At 52.6% G+C, this 17,523-nt stretch overlaps 1 protein-coding gene across 2 annotated transcripts in view; it reads left to right on the plus strand.

The window, feature by feature from the left end:
- Positions 1-17,037, plus strand: part of SH3RF2 (SH3 domain containing ring finger 2) — a 100,490-nt gene extending 83,453 nt beyond the window's left edge. For both annotated transcript variants that reach the window (XM_036894863.2, XM_036894879.2), the window contains exons 6-10: positions 25-122; positions 1,393-1,563; positions 7,249-7,454; positions 10,702-11,057; positions 12,900-17,037. In XM_036894863.2, the coding sequence (XP_036750758.2) occupies positions 25-122; positions 1,393-1,563; positions 7,249-7,454; positions 10,702-11,057; positions 12,900-13,175 (1,107 nt within the window). In that variant the 3' untranslated portion in view covers positions 13,176-17,037. The remainder of the gene's footprint in view (positions 1-24; positions 123-1,392; positions 1,564-7,248; positions 7,455-10,701; positions 11,058-12,899) is intronic.
- Positions 17,038-17,523: the final 486 nt, after the last annotated feature.

The raw sequence follows: 17,523 nt of genomic DNA on the forward strand, positions 1-17,523 counted from the left end.
TGGCTGTCTTTCCTGTCTGTGTAGGTCGGCACGTACCACCCCACACCTGCGTCCCCAGGACATTCCCTGGCCGGCGCCATCGCCAGCCTGCCCGGCTCCCAGCAACACCTCTCAGCTAACATGTGAGTAAGAAGCTCAGCCATCCACCCCCAGTCCTGGCGCTCAGAAATCAGCTTTGCCAACCCTCTGCCGTCAGGACTCACCACGCCCGAATCATCCCATCCACAGAGAAAAGAGCTCCCCTTGCAGCCTGCAAAGGAAATGATGGTGAAAAACACAAATAGCACCAAACCGCATCCTCCTAGCTCACTGTCCTGCAAAAGTGGAAAGAGGCTGGAACATTATATACAAAAACATCACTAGGAGATTGGGTGTTCAGCAATCCCTGTTGTCCTCTTTTCCACTCAGAATATTGCTGAATAGATGTTGCTTTAGTAATTGGCGAAATGTAAATACAGCATTTTAGAGGGGAAAGGAACTTGCAGGTGAGACGCTCCCCTAGCCTCTTTGGAAAACCTGCTAGAGTCTCACAGCCCTGAGAGCCTGGAAGGGCCCTAGTGTCCAGCCTGAGCCCCTACACTGGTGGCTTGAATCTGGCAAGCCGAGTGGGTTCGTTTGTGACGCCCTCACTCGGGCATTCTCACTCCCACAGCCTCATGTTCCCTGGTGCCTTCACCCCGTACTCAGACCTGGAGGTTACCTGCCTGATTCCTGGGTGGACTTCGGACGGGCAAGTCCCTGCTCTAACCGAGGGCATTTCTGCCTTGTTACAAGCCCACCCCCTCCATCCCCTCCTGCAGCAAGTGCCCCACTGTGCACCAAAACCTAAATCGACACCTGCCTCCCATTTTCCAATGTCCACTTCCCTGCCTACATGAAGCCAGCTCCTCAGGCCATTCCTGAGGGTCAAACGCATCCCTGCTCTCAGGAGAGGTCACGGATCAGAGGGGCTTCTGTGCTGACCTCTCATTTCCCTGAACCTACGGGCTGTGACCATCTTCCTGGGTGACACTCTCAGCAGTCCCAGGTAGAGCCATCTAGGTCTGAGACTCAGCTCTGCCACTGACTCCTGGTCACCAACTCCTTTCTGGATTCTAGACCAGGTTCCCCCCGTCAAAATGCCGAGGAGGCCGAACAGTGACTTGCGGCCGTGCGTCACTCTGCGGAGGAGGGGAGAGATGGCAGGACTCGGGTCTGGGGGCCCCACTACCTCTGCCGGGTTCTGCCACTCCCGTGCGCCTTACATACTGAGGTTGCAATTCTGAAAAGGTTGTCATTGCTGATCCCCTGGGCGCACGGGCGCTGAGTTCCGTCCCCTCTACCCTCCCCGATTCCACGCATCCCCTGGGCACGCTCACCTTCCGCCTTCACTCGTGCCCCATGTCTCCCCAGGTTTGTCGCCCTGCACTCCTACTCGGCCCAAGGACCCGACGAGCTGGTGCTGCAGAAGGGAGAAGGCGTCAGGGTCCTGGGGAAGTGCCAGGACGGCTGGCTCAGGGGCGTGTCCCTGCTCACTGGGCGCGTCGGTGTCTTCCCCAAACACTGTGTCATCCCCATTTTCAGGTACGTGCCCTCCATTCCCTGATATCGAAGTCGGGCTATTCCAGCGGGGGCCGCCTGTGGGCTGAATTAGGGAGGACTTGGTGCTCTTTCAGAGTTTGGGCCAAGAAACAGCTTTCGCCCTAGTGCCCCGTAACACTCGATTTCTTTTTTTAATAGCAAAAAAGTTTCTTATAGCTCTTCACATTTTACAAACACTTCCACTTCTTTCAACTCATTGGTTATGCCCAAGAATCCTGTAAGGCAGATACTATTTTGCAGATGAGGAAAAAATGTTACACATACTTAAAAAGTCTGCTTAAGAACTAGATTCCAGGTTTTCTACTGTACAACCCCCAAAAATCCCGCTTCACATCCTGTACCCCAACACTCCATCTGGTGGCATTCTGGGGAAATGACCTGAGCCCATCGGGAAACTCCCCGGGATGCTAGACACGAGGCGGAGTTCCCGCGTGGAGGCCCTCCCCCTGGACACCCAGGCCCGGGCCACTGCTGTCTTCACCCCCAACAGCTCTTCCCAGCCTTTCCCCCCTCTGGCACACCCGTTAACTTCACTGGCGCACAGCCTGTCTGGCCGCCTCATACCATTGCCACAAATGCACACCGCCCCCAAAACTATCCATGACCCCTTCCTCCACCCGCCATCAGCACAGGCAAAGCCCGCGCAAGGCAGTGAGGCCGCCCCGCACATCACTGTCTCTGTGACCTACGAGAGAGTGACAACTGCAGGGAAACCCCACCCCCGTTGTCTTCCATGGGGTATGTCTGGAGGACCTTCGTGAAGGTGGGGCCTGTGCCTGGAGGAGGGCGGTCAGGACGGTGAGGAGACAGAAAACTACATCGCGGGAGGAACCGATAAGAAATTACGGTTGTTTATGCTACAGAAAACGAAGGGTCAGAGGGACCTAACAGTCTGTTTAGACCAGGAAATAGGTTTATTCAGTGGAAGAGGTGGGGGCTACAGTGAACCAGTGGATAAAACTTAGAAGGTTTTGGTTCAATTAAAAGCTGTGCTTTGTAACCTATAGATTTTTCCAGTCAGGCTAGCTGCTGAGGTGGTGGGCCTCATTTCTAGGAAGAGCTCCCACAGATCCAGGCGTACATAAAAAGATTTTTTCACATGGTGGAAAGGTGGAGTAGAAGATCATAGTTATTCCCTTCAATAGAAGGTTCTTGGAAATTGTTAGAAAGTTGCAAAATCTCCAAAGGCAAACTAAGGGTATCTATAACTGATGCTTTAATGATTTATTCGACCCTCGATATTTACGAAGCACTATGTGCAGGCACCTTTCTAGACCCTGGAGAAACATCAGTGATCAAAATACACAAAATCCCTGCCCACTGGAGCGTACATTCTGTGAGACAAGGTAGATAAACAATATATATGGTATGTTAACAATAAGAGCTAAGAAGAAAAATCAGGAAGGGGGAGAGAATTTGTGTGGCAGCAATTAAAATTTTAATAGGTTGGTGAAGGATGGCCTTACTGAGAAATGAAAAGGAGGAATGAAGGAAATGAGGTGTATTCCAGGCCAATGGAGCAGCAAGTACAAAGGCCCTGAGGTAGGAGTGTGCCTGGCGTGAAGGCACGGAGAGCTGCATCAGCACAAGGGAGAGGGTGTTAGTAGGAAGTGAGGTCAGAATGGTGATGGGGGCCAGATCATTCGGAATTCCTACATCATAATGAGGAATTTGGCTTGAACCCTACTGCAGGGGTTTTGAGAAGAATGACATGATCTAACTTACATTTTAACCAAATCCTTCTAATTACTGGGTTGAGAATAAACTGTAGACAGGAAACAGTGGAAATGGAGAGACTAAGAAGATACTGCAATCATCGCAGGGGAGAAGTGATGGTGAATCGAGCTAAGGCGTTAGACGTGGAGGTAGGGAGAAGTGTCAGATGCAGGATACACTCTAACGGTAGAGACAACAGAATTTTCTGACAAATCAAAGAGGTGCGAAAGAATAGAGGATTCACAGTGAGTCCTAGTTTTTTGTCCTGAATCACTGAGAGATGGAGTTGCCCTTCACTGAGAGAGAGGTAAAATGCAAAGATGAATGGGTTTTGAGATGTGCAGTGAAAGCAAAAGCTTAGTTGGCAGCAGATTAAGTCTCCGATGCCTACAAGAACCCTGGTAAGAATGTCGGTCAACAGTTGAGTATACAAGTCTAGCACTTAAGAAAGAGGTCCAGGCCTGAGGTGGTATTTAAAGCCCTAAACGAGGTGACATCATCAGAGTAGGATCAGTTGTGCTGGAGAGAATGACAGTGAGGCAGGAGCTAAAATCGTCAAGGAATGAGGGGAGACCTGGAGGGGAAATGACGGTGTCACCAAGGGCGATGTGGGTAGGGGAGGCTGAAGTTGGGAAGTGCTGAGGAGGGTGGGAGAACGGCCAGAAGAGACAACGAGGAGCGACACGGACACCTGCTCTAAATCACCAAGTTTGTTCCATGGGATCTAACGTGAATTTCCCGGTGCCCATGCCTACTGTGAGGGCATTTGTCTCTGCCTCAGGCCTTAGTCCAAAGACCTGGTTAGTCTGTGAAAGAACCCTTGGAATGGGAGCGGCTGTAGAATGCATCATCCAAACTAAGACACCTTTGAGATCAAAGGGCACTCTTCATACCCCAGGAGGGCAGGTGTAACCTGAGACACTGCTGGGAAATTGGACACAGGGTCCCCTTAAGGAGCATGTGCCTAGGATTCCCTGCCAGCAGGTTTCAGGGCTCTGCCTTTTCCCTCCCTCCTTGGCTCTTCTCCTGGGTGGATGTATCCTGTCCTCCTGCAGGTCGTGAGCACCCAGACTTAGCCACTCCGAGGTGGCTGCAGGTCAGACAACGGGTGGAGTTTTAGGGTGCCACCGAGCCTGCCCCCAGCTCACAGAAACCTGGATTCATGCATATATTGAGGTGCTACTTATGCTGATGGGTGTTTTTACTTCTAGAAATGGGTTCTAGAATTCTAATGAGCCCCTGGGTATATTCTCGCGAGGGCTGTTAGGTGACAGAGCATCAGTGCTTTCTGCGTGTGTGTGTTTTCCTTGACGGCTCCCCACACGCAGAGAAAGTCTCTATCCCCACTGACATGGGACACGGGTGGCATATGGCCAGTGGGGCAGCAGCTCATTCTTGCTCATAACCAGGCTTTCCACGGGCGCTTTGGCTCCTCCTGCATCTCGGGGTGGAACGACGGTGTCCTTGTCAGCTGAATTCCTACTGCTTCTGCAGGTCCTCTTGGGACTGAGCTGCAGGGCCCTCTGTGCCCCTGAGCTGTGTGTGCACGAGGTTCTCCCCGTCTTAGTGCTCTGTTTGCACTGCACTGCCCCCAGCCCCCAGAGCATGGTCTTTAATAAAACAGCCGGGGTGCCAAGGCGTGAGGTGCCCCTGCACATTTGAACGTTTGCTCTTACAGCACCATCCCCTGATGAGCCGCGCCAGCCAGTGTCAGGATTAACTACAGATAGACCAGAGTTGACCAAAAGCGCTTTGGTTTAAGATTCAGCAAGTGAGCCTCTTAGTTACTGAGAGAGGAAGAGGCTGCTGTGGTCACCCAGGGCTCCAGCCTTCGGTGCCGCACGGAGAGGCCGAACTGTCCAGCTGTGTTGACCGCAACCAGATGTCCATCACCACGACATGTTTCCCCAGCCCCAGGGGCTCCCGATGGCTCAGGATGCCCAGAACACAGGTCACGTCTTCGTCCAAACCCCTTTTCAGTAGCGCCTGCATCCCTTGGGGTCTCCGCCTCCACGCACAGTCTTGAGGGGCCGTTTCCTCCATCTTCAGAGCCTGAAGAAAACAGCTCTTCCTCCTGCTCCTCCTCAACCCATCACTGCAGCCAAGGAGCAGGCGCCAGCCTGACACTCCCCTGGGACTCAGCAGCCTGCACGTGAGAGGGAGGAATGCGGGCACAGCCGAAGGCCACCCGCGGCGACAACACAGCGCTGACCCACCTCGCCCACCTCATGTTCCTGCTGCCAGGCCCCTGCAGGCTCCCTTGGATACTGCTTCCAAGCCCTTTCTATGCCCTCCTGGCCTCCCTATGAATTCCCTTCCGCCCGGTTGGCCGGGATATTTCTCTTTCTCACAGCCTTCACGGGACACACGTGCCCCCCCAGTGCCTTACGGAGGAGAAAAGTGACACACGGGCCACCACTCGTTTTCCTTTAACTTTCTACAAGGAACTGGGTCCGCCAGGGTCCAGCTTCCCTCCCCGGGAGGCTATGTGGGGATCACAACCGGCCCCCCCCAAGTGGGGGATACAGTCTGAGCTCCTTCTGGTGGACGGCCCACTCCCCTTCACTGACCACACCACCAGGCACAAGGGGCAAGCTGACAGCTATGGATTCAAGCCCTCTTGCTGCAAACATCACTTCTGAGGGCATCTGGCTACGTATGCTTCTCGGGCAGAGCTGGCCATGCTAAATGATGCCTTGCCCATCTTTGTACAACTGTAGCTGGCTCGCTATTAAGCTACATATCACCTTTTCTAAGCAAAAGAAGGAAGGAAAGGAGAAACAGGGGAAATAAGAGGAAATGACCTACAGAGAGTCCTGAAGGGGCTGACAGGAAGGCGAGCACGGGGGAGGCCTCGCCGCGCCAGGGCCTTGGGGGGGGCGGTTGTTCCCAGGGAGTCAGCAGAGGCTATTTCCTCAGCGGAGTGGACAAGCTGAGTGGTGGACTACTCGGCAGCAGCGGTGACCTTGGGGCAGGATCGGCAAAAGGGCAGGAAGGGTGTGTGAAATGACGGCCATTCCCCGCGGGGCTCGCAGGCAGGACACAATGGACAAGAGAGCGCGTTTCACCAAACTCCATCCTCTCCTCAAAGCCAGAGGCCCAGGCTGATGAGCAGGGGTCTCACGGAGGCATGTGCAGGGCCCACCTGCCGCTTAAGTCCATTTCCTTCGAGCAGGAGGCAGGGGTTACCCTGCTACCAAGTGCGAGTGCCCCGGCGAGCCAGGGGTGGCGCACTCAGTGGTCAGGCGGTGGTGCGGCAGAGGGCCAACGCCGACCTGGGTTCACATCTCAGGTCCAGGAGCTGCCTGGGCAGGTAGCTGGATGTCCACTTTTCATCTACAGAATGGTGGCAGTGATAGAACCTCCCTCTGTAGGCTGCTGTGAAGAACCCGTGAGATGATGCGGGCAAAGCACTTGGCCAGTGCCAGCCTGCAAGAAGTGCTCAACGTCAGCCAAAATGACTGGCAGCAGGGCAGAAGGCATTACGGCAGTCATTCAACAAGCACTCACTGATGAACAATATACGCAGAACACGGAGGATGTAAAATAAGTCATATAAAATCTCTGCCTTCGGGGAGTTTAGAATCTAGTGGAAAAGTCACTGAGTGGACACTGCAAAGCGAGATGAACACGTACAAGACCTTGTGCTCTGACCTCAAGGGCTGAAGGGATGTGGGGTGAAAGAGGATGGGATTCAAGTCTTCTGGTCCCACCAGGGCCTCAGCAGGAGGCCCTCCCCGCCCACAGTGCACCCACGCAGCCACCACATGCAGGAGGTGAGGTCCCCGGGGCTGAGCCGTGCGGCTGGTGAAGGGCGTGCGCGCAGGGAGGAGGAGGGTGAGGAGCACGTGTGGTGTGCGGTGGGGAGCTGACAGGTTTCTTAAATAGGAGCCTTGACTGAACATTTTATTTCTCTATTTTTTCTCGTTGAAAAACATTTCCCACAACCAGAAAGACATCCAGTTTTCCAGATCCCCGGAGCCCCGGTCCCGACGCCACATGGATGGTGTCCACCTCCTCTGTGTCCTCCCAAGGCAGCGCTTCGGAAGGTGACCCCCGGCAAAGCCGTCCCTTCAGGTCGGTCCTTGTGCCCACGGCTGCCGGCACGACGCCCGGACAGGGCTCTCTCCGCAAAGGGCGGAGCAGCACGAGAAAGAGTAAGTGGCAGCAGACAGGTGGGTGCCTCCAGCTGAGTGGCGGGGCGTGTGACTCTGGGGCAGACAGAGGACTTTTTGCAAAGACAGGATCTTGGCTTTAGCACAAGCATCTCTGAAGGGCACCTTCAATTCCAAATACTGAGTAGTTTTATTGGCTGAAACCAGGTCAACTTGAGGTCACTGCCCTTGGTCACATCCCGCATATACATTGCATGGTGGGGATGACAGCAGCCCTGAGCGCCAACATGTAATGTGAACACAGCCAAGGTGGATGCTGGCTCATATCAAGACAGAACAGCCAAAACACTTGCTGGGTCAGTGCTTCTCAAACTAGCTCCAGGGAACCCCAAGGGTGCCAAACAGGAAGCAAGAAAAGTCTGGGGGGAGGAGGGAAAGAGGGTTAAGGGGTCAATGCTAAGAAACCCTGAATCCTGGTCCTACTTTATTATTTAACTAATACATGCACAAGGTAAAAAAAAATTATATTCTATGAAAGGCAAAAGTAGTTCTCCTTCATATACTTGATCCCCAGTCCCAGGTTCTCTTCCGTGTATACCTCTGGCACCTTGTAACCAGACTCACTACATTGTTCTGCACCTTGCTTTTATCTGTATAACATCCACATTGCACACGTGGCAACAATGTAGATCCTTTATCTTAAAAGCAAGCTTTCAAGCTTTTATCTCCTAACATATTGAACTGCTATATAAGACTTCATTTTCAGAGGTTTTAAAAAAGTGTTTGAAATCCATTGTTCTTCCAAACTTTCAAGGCTCTCTGTCTGTGCACCACTCTACAAGAAGACAGTGCACCAAGCAAAGGAAATGTGATTTCCTCCACATCCCTGATTTAAACTGGGCTCTGCAATCTCTCTTAGTATCTTAAAAAATGATTAAACGTGAAAACACAGTATGACTTGTCTGAGCAAAAGTGACATGTGGGACAATATGCAACCCAGGAAAATGTCTCAAGAAAACTACAGCGAGTATCTTCGCCCCACCCTCCCCCGGGGCTCTCACCCGATCGCCTGCTTGGCCTCCGGTCCCACTACTCCTGCCTCTTATTTCCGTCTGACCGCGCCTCCCTCTGTGGCCCTCTGGACGGTCCCCCACCTGCCCCCTCCACACGCACACACGCTAAGCAAGCCCACCACACAGCCTTGGGTCAGACGCTGCCCTCTTCAGTCTTCAGTTTCCTCATTGTAAAATGGAGATAAAAACAGTACCTAGTTCCTCAGGGTTATTGTGTGGATTTAATAAAATAATCCATGTAAAACTGATGGCACAGTGCCTGACACCTAATAAGCTCTTGAGAAATATTAGCTATTTTATAGTGTTATTATTTTATCAATATTATCATTGCTGCTACAGATAAGCAGATCGTCTTTGGTCCACCCAGAGGGTGAACTCCCTGAGGGTTGAGATGTTCACACCCAGTTGGGACCACATCCGAATGCAGAGAAGTGCACCCACTGGCAATTGCTCACACTTCCTTTCTCACACCCCCTCTTTCCTTTGCATAGGTCCTAATTGGCTGGGAGTTTTGACTGCTTGCAGTGTATGCACATGTAATAAGAAGGCATTAAATCTTTTGGAAAATAGGAACTGACAAGATAAATAGATAAGGCATAAACTGATTTTTCACACATTTCTGGAGCCTAAGGACATGTCTGCCCAGTGATGCTTTGACTTTCTCGGGTCCCAGAGGCTTTCTCTTTCTCTCTTAAGCCAAGGAGAGGCTGGCCAAGCTATCAATCTCCCTAAAGGAAAGAGAAATGACAGGAAAGTGGACTGTATGCACCTCACAGGGCTGTCAGTGGAAAAATAAATGTCTGCGTTGAAAGGTCAGGCTTGTGTAAATGGCGACAGGCTCGCTCACAGCAGCCGAGAACACCAGCTGGGTTTGGTGAGCGTCCTGCTTCCCGTGTCCACAGCAGGCTTAACACGGAACAAGGCCTTGGCTCAGGCCTCCGTGTGGCACGGAAATGACCTCAGTTCACACACGTGTCCAGGGAGCCACGAAGGGTGGACATTTCTGACGGGGCGTCACCTGGGGCTCCCTAAGTGCTGGGAGCCCCTTACCAAGAAGAAGCCCCCCGTGCTCCTCAAGGCCTCTCTCCCGTCTCCCCCCAGAGTGCAGTGAACTCCCGATCATTCCCTTGGTCTCCTCCAGGAGCTGTGCCCCAGGGATGGGGAGCTCCTACCTTCTGGAGAATTGAGGAGACGGAGTGGCTCCCTTTTGCTGAGGGACGACCAGCTCAGTTAGCAACACCAAGGAATGAGCCCAGGGAAGGGGCAAAGCCAGGCCCCTGGACCGGCAGCGTTAGCGTTTACTCTCCTTTACCCAGAATCATGACGGCGGACAAATAAAGATGGGCACTTACTATCTTCCAGGCACTGTTCTCACACTTTGCACACATCATGGAATGTGAGCCCCACAGCAGCCCCACAAGGTGCTGCGATTAGCTCCATTTGACTCATGAGGGGCCGAGGTGCAGGGAAGGGATGTGACTGACTTGTCCCAGGCGCCCTGTCAGTCTCATTCCCGAACTCGGGCCATGAGACTTGGAAAAACTCCTCCACGCTCAGCCCTAGCTCTGGAATGACCCCCCCAAGCTGGCTTCCGCCTGGTGTGCTGTTTGCACACACGCTCTCCCTTTATTGCACTTACCCTCCCTCCCAGCAGCCCCTGACACAAAGCCAGCCCCCACCACATGCCGAAAGCTTGTGTTAGAATCTGCAAGAAGCCAGTCAGCGTCATCTCCCCGCCTCTGTCCTTCCTCTGTCCCTTCCTCTCAGGTGACTCTCTCTTGTGTTTCTCAGGTCCTGCTGTCTCTTTCCACCTGTCTCTGTCTTTCGCTTCCTCTTTGGTCTGCATGTCTCTATGCATCTTGCTGCGAAGCTGTCTCTTCAGGCCTGTCTGCTTCACTTTCCCCATCAAAGGCCTGGAAGGAAAGAGTGGGAGCACGTGTGTGCACGTGTGAGAGAAAGAGAGCAAGGAGGCAAATGGAAGCAATACACCTTCCGACACCACCTTGGCAAACACACAGCCAGCCAGTTAATTTGCCGCCAGCATCAGCAAGCACCACTAAGAGTGTGTTTGAAAGCCCCTGAGAGAGTGTGAGCACAGCCAAATGGGGAAAGCCCTTGGCGATTCTGAGATATCAGGACGCACGGCTTACCCAGGCCCCGCTACCCCGCTGTCCGCTGCCCCCCGGTGCTGATGCCTCTGTCATGTGATTTCCCAGATGGATCCCTGCAGAGAGCCGTCCAGTCGGGGGCCCCCACCCTTGCGGGCTCCCTCAGACGTAGCCCCATCGTGGTCGTCCGGCCTCAGCAGTTCCAATCGTACCAGCCACAGAGCATCCCCTCCGCACCCTCAGCGGCGGTGGCCGAGAGGGGCCCCAAGCCCGCGCCCACCGGGGAGCCCACCCTCCCGCGTGCCAGCAGGGGCGGCGATGCCAGGACCCACTCAGCAGCCAACTCCCTCATCATGGAAGGCAAGGAAAACCCCCCCAAGAGTGAGCCTCTACCAAAACCACCTGCATCTGCCCCACCTTCGATCCTGGTGAAACCAGAAAACTCGAGAAATGGCACCGAAAAGGTAGGAGTGAGTTGACGTTAGGGGGCTGCCCCTTCAGGCCCCTGACCCTGCAGTGGCCCAGCCCCTGAGATGGCAGCGTCAGTGGCCAAGGAATCAAAACGAGGCCCCAAAGGAATCCTCACACAGAGCCCCCCGCAGACCCCTCCGCACACACATACCACATCCCCCGGATGTCTTTCGAATGTTTCTCACGTGCTCCTTCCGAGGCCCAGAGTGGCTTGGCAGGATCACGGCTTTGCCATCAGACAGACCCCGATTTGAATTCCAGCTCTGCTGCTCACTGTCTGGTGACTTCGGTCTGAGACTCTCATTTGTCTGACCTGTAAAACAGCGGTAAGAAGAGTAACAGTCTCAGGATTGGAGTGGAAATTAAATAAGATCAAATATATAAAGTGCCTACATAGGGCTTGATACTAAATTGTTTGTAGTATAGAAAAGGGCAGCTGAGACAGGAGAATTTAAGTGACTTATCAAGGTCACCCTGAGTTATAACGACTCCAACAAGTGCTACTGTGGCCCATTAATTTCTAGTTCAAGGCCCTTCCCACTAAAAGACAGGAAATTTTATGAGCCTTATATTCTCAATAATGTCCATGAGGAAGGAGGAACGGTGGAACAGAAGAGGTGACATTAAGAGAATTAGGTGACTGTCATCTTTTAGTTTATTAAACGTCACTCACCACAATCACTACCATTACCATCACCACCACCACCATCACCATCACCAGTGTTACCACCACCATCATCCCCACAGTTACCACCACCACCACCATTTCCACTGTTACCATCACCACCATCATCACAACCATTACCACCACCACCAATACCACCATTACCATCACCTCCACCATCACAACTACCACCATCATCACCACCACCACCACTGCCACCATCACCACCACAAATCATCCATCCCCTCCAAATGGCAAGATGATAGGTTTCCTCCCTTGTTAAGCATTCAGTGAAAGCTAACCACCTGCTGACTGCATCTAGAGAGTTCCTAACTTACATAACTTGTAAGTCCTAAGAGCAGAGTTTACAAACTGGACATCTGTTAGTTGAATGTAGTCTACAGAAACTTTGAGAGTTTAAGTTAGCTGGCAACACATAGAAAATGGAAAGTTGCATATAAAAATCAGCATTTCATATATCTTTTTTAAAAAATCCCAGATCTGACACACTGAGGCCTGTACCCTATTCGGGCAACAGTTGGCTGGGTCTGATGAACAGCCCCCTTTCTATGGGAGACGCGGTCTCCTCTTTGCCCAACATCCTCCTCTCCCTCTTGTAAGTTATATAAGTTAGGAACTCTAGATGGAGTCAGCAGGGGAGGCCTCGACGAAGAGAGAGGCCTTGAGATCAGCCTTAATGGTAGGCAGAGAGGATTGTGGGATGGTGAACTTTTGGTACTTCCTGGAAGGGATCACACCCTCTTTTCCCAGTAGCTGCCTCTCCCATTTCTTCTAGTGAATTCCTACTAATTCTTCAGTTGTCAATTTAAACAGCTTTGCCTCTAAGAAGCCTTCCTAAACAGGCCCATTCCAGCTATAAGTCAGATATTCCTCTGTGTTCCCTTAGCATCCTACACTTCCCCCACCACAGTGCTTGTTATACTTGTCTGTCTGTCAGGACAGTCTTGTTCACTCTTGGATTTGCAGCACCTAACATAGGACATGATGCATAGTAGACATACATGGCAGACACAGGTATTTGCTGAATGAACATAAAACTGAGGCCTCTCAAGTAGGAACAAGGGTTGAGAAGCAGCAAGACCTAAGTCCCAGGGGAAATGGTCTGTCTCCCAACCTCACCTGTGTCTGTCTACTCTCCTTTCTCTTGCAGCAAGTCAAAACTGTGAGATTTCAGAATTACAGCCCTCCTCCTGCCAAGCATTACACCTCCCATCCCACCTCCGGAAAGCCTGAACAGCCAGCTACCCCTAAGGGGTCCCTGCCTGAAGCGTCCCCCTTGGAGCCAGAGATGACTGTCCTATTCGCCCACCGAAGTGGCTGCCACTCCGGACAGCAGACAGACCTCTGGAGAAAGTCAGCTTCTGGCAAGACCCTGACCCCAGTGTCCACTGCCTCAGCCACACAGACCATGTTTCCCAGCAAATGAATCTGTGGGTGGCTTTTCCTCGACCCCAAAAAGATGAATTGCATTTAAATACAGTCTCCTCCACAGAGGGTGTCCTGCCGTTCTCTGGGGACTTGAGCCTCCATGGAGGGCATGCTGCCATTCTTTGGGGACTTGAGCATGGGTCCTTGTGACCTCCTGTTTATCTCCAGGAAAGGAGAGGTGGGAGAAGAGGTCCCTCCCCTGGGTGAGAGGATGGATTGGGTGTCTCCCAACATGAGGATTCAGGGCAGCAAGGCTACTGCTCAGACCAGAGAGCAGGAGACCACCCTGCCCGCCCTGCTCCCCAGCACAGTCTGAGGCCTGTCACCCTGTGTTCTGTGTAGAATTTCTACGGTGTCCTAACAGGGCTTCCGCCAGGGGTGTCACAATAGTGGGAATGTGGGCATCACTTCTTTGATCTCATCACCATGTTTTTAAGCATCAGAACCACTTCTGCCATCTTCTGGGGCTTAGTGGGCACCGTGTCTTTTCCCCTCCACTGAGTCATAATCCTGACTGCAAAGGGAGAATTCCTGGAACAGGCATATGATGGGTATCTTGAACATTTCGAGAACCCTCTAAAACCAAAGGGAGTAAGCTCTCTGGGTTTGTTCCAAACAAGAATGTCAGAGAGAATGCTACCTATTATCATACTTTCAGCTTCTCAATCTGTTTCCCCACATGTAATTCTATACATGGGATAAACAGGAAGCAGGTAGCTGTGAACAGGGTCCTATATAGTGTTACAGGCCATGCATTCATTCTGGCTTTGGTCTGACTTCCCCAAGAAAACACGAGATGCTTGAAAACAACTTTGTAAGGGGTTTGAGTTTAGATATATATTCTGTTTGCATTGCAACATTCTTTACTTGCTCTGGTTTCTTCTCATTTGCGGCAGACAAGCTGTTTCCCCAGGATAAGGCAGCAATGTCCGTGGGAAATGCTAGTCGAGGCTGGGGTGGGCACTTTGTAGAGGAAAGCTGCTGGAGAGGCACTGGGCGGACAAGGCTGGAATGGAAAAGGGGGAAGGGAGGTGAAGAAAATATGTAGCAGAGAAAAAGGGGAGGTTATAAGAGGAAGGAAAAGAAAGAGAGGAGTGCAGAAAGCGGCTGGGAAGCAGAGGAAAGGGGCAGAGAGGCACTCACATTCCAGACGAGTGGGACCAGAAGGGCAGAGTCTGCAGACTAGATGAGCCCACGGAGGTGGGGCTGGGGTGGCAGCGACCAGTCAGCAGGGCTCGCGAAGAGGGTGAGAAGCGTCCCCAGGAGCGAGGCAGTGCTCAGGGAGAGCCCGTTAATTCTCATTAAACTCAACTGCTGCAAGTTAACATTTATCGTATGCCCATCAGGGTGGGCACTTTAGTCCATAAATACTGTTTACTACTGAGGCCGATTGTCATTAAAAAAAAAAAAAAGAGAGAGGGGGCAGGTCTAATTAGACCTTTTCCCTGGACAGTTTTCAAATCCTGGGATTAAAGCCATGCATTGTTTACATACCCCGCCAGACACTTGGCAAACTGAATTGTCCAGATTTTTCCAGACCTTGAAGCAAAAGCAAAACCATAATCCTGCCAAGCAACAGGGCACATGTGTCAGACCGAGGCATTGGCGGGGCCCACCTGGCAGCGTGGTCTGATGTTTCTGGGAGTCACTGGTCTGCTCCACAATGTCGACATGCCAACTCCATGCCTTATGGGTTGCATATAATCATCCTGACGGAGAAATGGGAAAAAGTCACAAGGCTAGGGAGGCACTGTATGATTCGTCGAAATGTGAGCACCCACACCCTTCTTTACCCAAAAAAGCACTCAGTGAGTTCAGCAATGTTAGCAATCTATTCACACCCAGAGTGGCAGACAAAAGACATGACCAGCCAATCAAATATTTAATCTGTGCCTCAGCAGCAACGGATACAGTTAATTTTTAACTGGCGGCTGACAAGCAGCTTGTTCAGGTATAATGGAGATGCAATCCATGCCTTCCAGATGGAATGGAATCTTCTCCCCACTATGTCTACAGGGTGATGTGCTGAGACCCTCCGGCTTGCCACCCCGTCCCATCCAGCTTCTTTGCCCATGCCCGGGATCACACTCCCGCCCTCCCAAGCCAGATCCCATCTCTGCGGAGTCATATGAGGACTTGAAAGGGGCAGGAGGCTGTTATTGCCAAGTAAAAGCTGAACTCACAGGTGCCGCCAATTGTTTCCTCCACCAAGGTTCCAGGTGTTTCCTGTGCTGGGCACTGCGGTGAGGACGACAGGCACCTCATCCTCCCCTACTCTGTCCACCATAGCTTTATAAGGCAACTATAATTGCCCCTATTATAGAGCCGAAGAAACTGCGGCTTGAAGGGTAACCACAGATAGTGGCAGTGTGGATCTGGCAGCTGCCCACACCCTAAGTTCAAGCCATCCTCCTAGGAAGCCCGACGTGGGGCTCCACTGTGTGAGCCGGGAGACCCCCCTCGGCTTCAGGCCACTGCCTTCAGGCTGCAGGGAGGCAGCCTAGTGCAGACTCTGCAGCCCACAGACTGGGTTCAAATCCTCCTCTCCCACTTGCTGGCTGTGCGACACGAGGCAAGCTCCTGAACCTCTCTGAGCCTTGTTAAACAGGCATGATAACAGTGCCAACCTCATCAGGCTATTGCAAGGATTAAATGAGGTATACAAACATTATAAAGAAGAAGCGCTTCAATATTGGGTTTAAATGTAGTGATCAGGCCACAGTCTCTAGTACCTAGAGGAACCCACCCCTCTGTGGGACATTCCAGGGGTACCAGGCAGAGCCCAGGTGCCTCGTGTCTGAAGCCATACTCCGTCCTGTGAGAACTCTACACCTCAGCTAGGACTGGGTCCCCAGGAAGGGCATCCCTTCCCCCAGATCAGACCCTGGCACCTCAGTGCTGGGGAGGCTGCTGAGGGCAGGCTCTGACTGGGGAGCAGGGGCTGGGGGACACACCTGAGGGGTGACAGAGGGGCACAACCAGCCAAGGACAGACTCTGGGCCATGCTGAGGAAACGGTCTCCTTCATCAAGATCCTCACCGAGAGCTTATCTCCTCCCCTTCCAGGGTGGGGCCAGCTGCACCCTCTCAACCCTTCACCACCCCCCAAACAGGGCTTTTGAAACAGGAAGAGTTTAAAGCGATGTCCCACCTGTGACTTGGTGACATGCAGGACTGACTCAATACGTGGATCACTGACTTCCAACTTCTCTTGAAAACTCAGAAGGTCTGTCCATGCCGGACCTGCATTCCTGAGCAGCAGCAATCCGGGGAGCTGGGTCAGGGGTCAAGGCTCCCGTTAAATGGACACGCACACTCACTGTGCCAGGGCCCCACCAGCCTGCTTCGCTCGCATGACCTGCTGTCGAGCTGCACATGATCCTTAGAGAGTGCGAGCAGGACCTCATCAGAGTTACCGCGAAGCCCTTGCAAGTTAGAGCTGACCTTTACGAATCGGCTGACCCAGGCACTCGGGTCTCACGAGCGTGGTGACCTAGCCTGGGCCCTACCGAGTGTCATTCAGCAGATTGAGGAGGGAACTGGCATCCCTGTTTTCAACAAGCTCCCCAAGTGACTCTGAGGCACTTCAAGTATCAGAATCAAATCCTCCTCGTATCACCGCGAAGCTGACATTCGGCTGTGACATTTGGCAGGAGCAAGGCCATGTTGGTTGTTAGTATATTGAAGAAGGCCTGTACTGACAGATGGATAGTGGGTGCTCTGGGCTCCCCATGGCCTCTGCCCCACTCCTGTGCCCTGGCCCTTTCTCCAGGTCCTTCCCATTGCTCTGCCCTCTAACAGCTAACAGGCTAAGGCCGGGGCAGCTGAGACCTACAGCAATAAAGCCCTCCTTCATTCTGATTGGCTAGTGCCTATGCTATATTGGTGGTTACAGAGCATGACTATTACCCTGTTATACAGAATCAGGCCCAGCAAGGTCACTCAGAGGTTGAGGGCACTGTTCTGAAGCCCAGCAGTCTTCCCACCACATCCTGGCCACTATCCAGCCCTCGACGGCCACCTTCACCAGGCCCTTGGCTTAGGCAAGGAGCTGACTCGAGGGTGGGCATTTCCCTTCTCTCTGCTCTGGCTCTTTCAGCTAATACTTTCCCAGGCGTAAGCGGTGCCCTCTAGCTTCCCACCTCCTCTGGCAGGTTCGGCAGGTGTGGAAGTCATTTGTTTCAGTAACATGAGCAGGCATGCACCCTCACTCTCTCACCTGCCTCTGTCCCCACAGTGCAGCCCCACAGCCCCAAGACTCCCGTCTCAGGAAGTGAACAGCTGTGGCAGGTAGAATAGCAAAGTGCTAGCAAGTGTCTTCCGCCTGGGAGCAGGTGCTTAGCAGGC

The sequence above is a fragment of the Manis pentadactyla genome, chromosome 13 (genome assembly GCF_030020395.1).
Source record: "Manis pentadactyla isolate mManPen7 chromosome 13, mManPen7.hap1, whole genome shotgun sequence".
Taxonomy (NCBI): Eukaryota; Metazoa; Chordata; class Mammalia; order Pholidota; family Manidae; genus Manis; species Manis pentadactyla.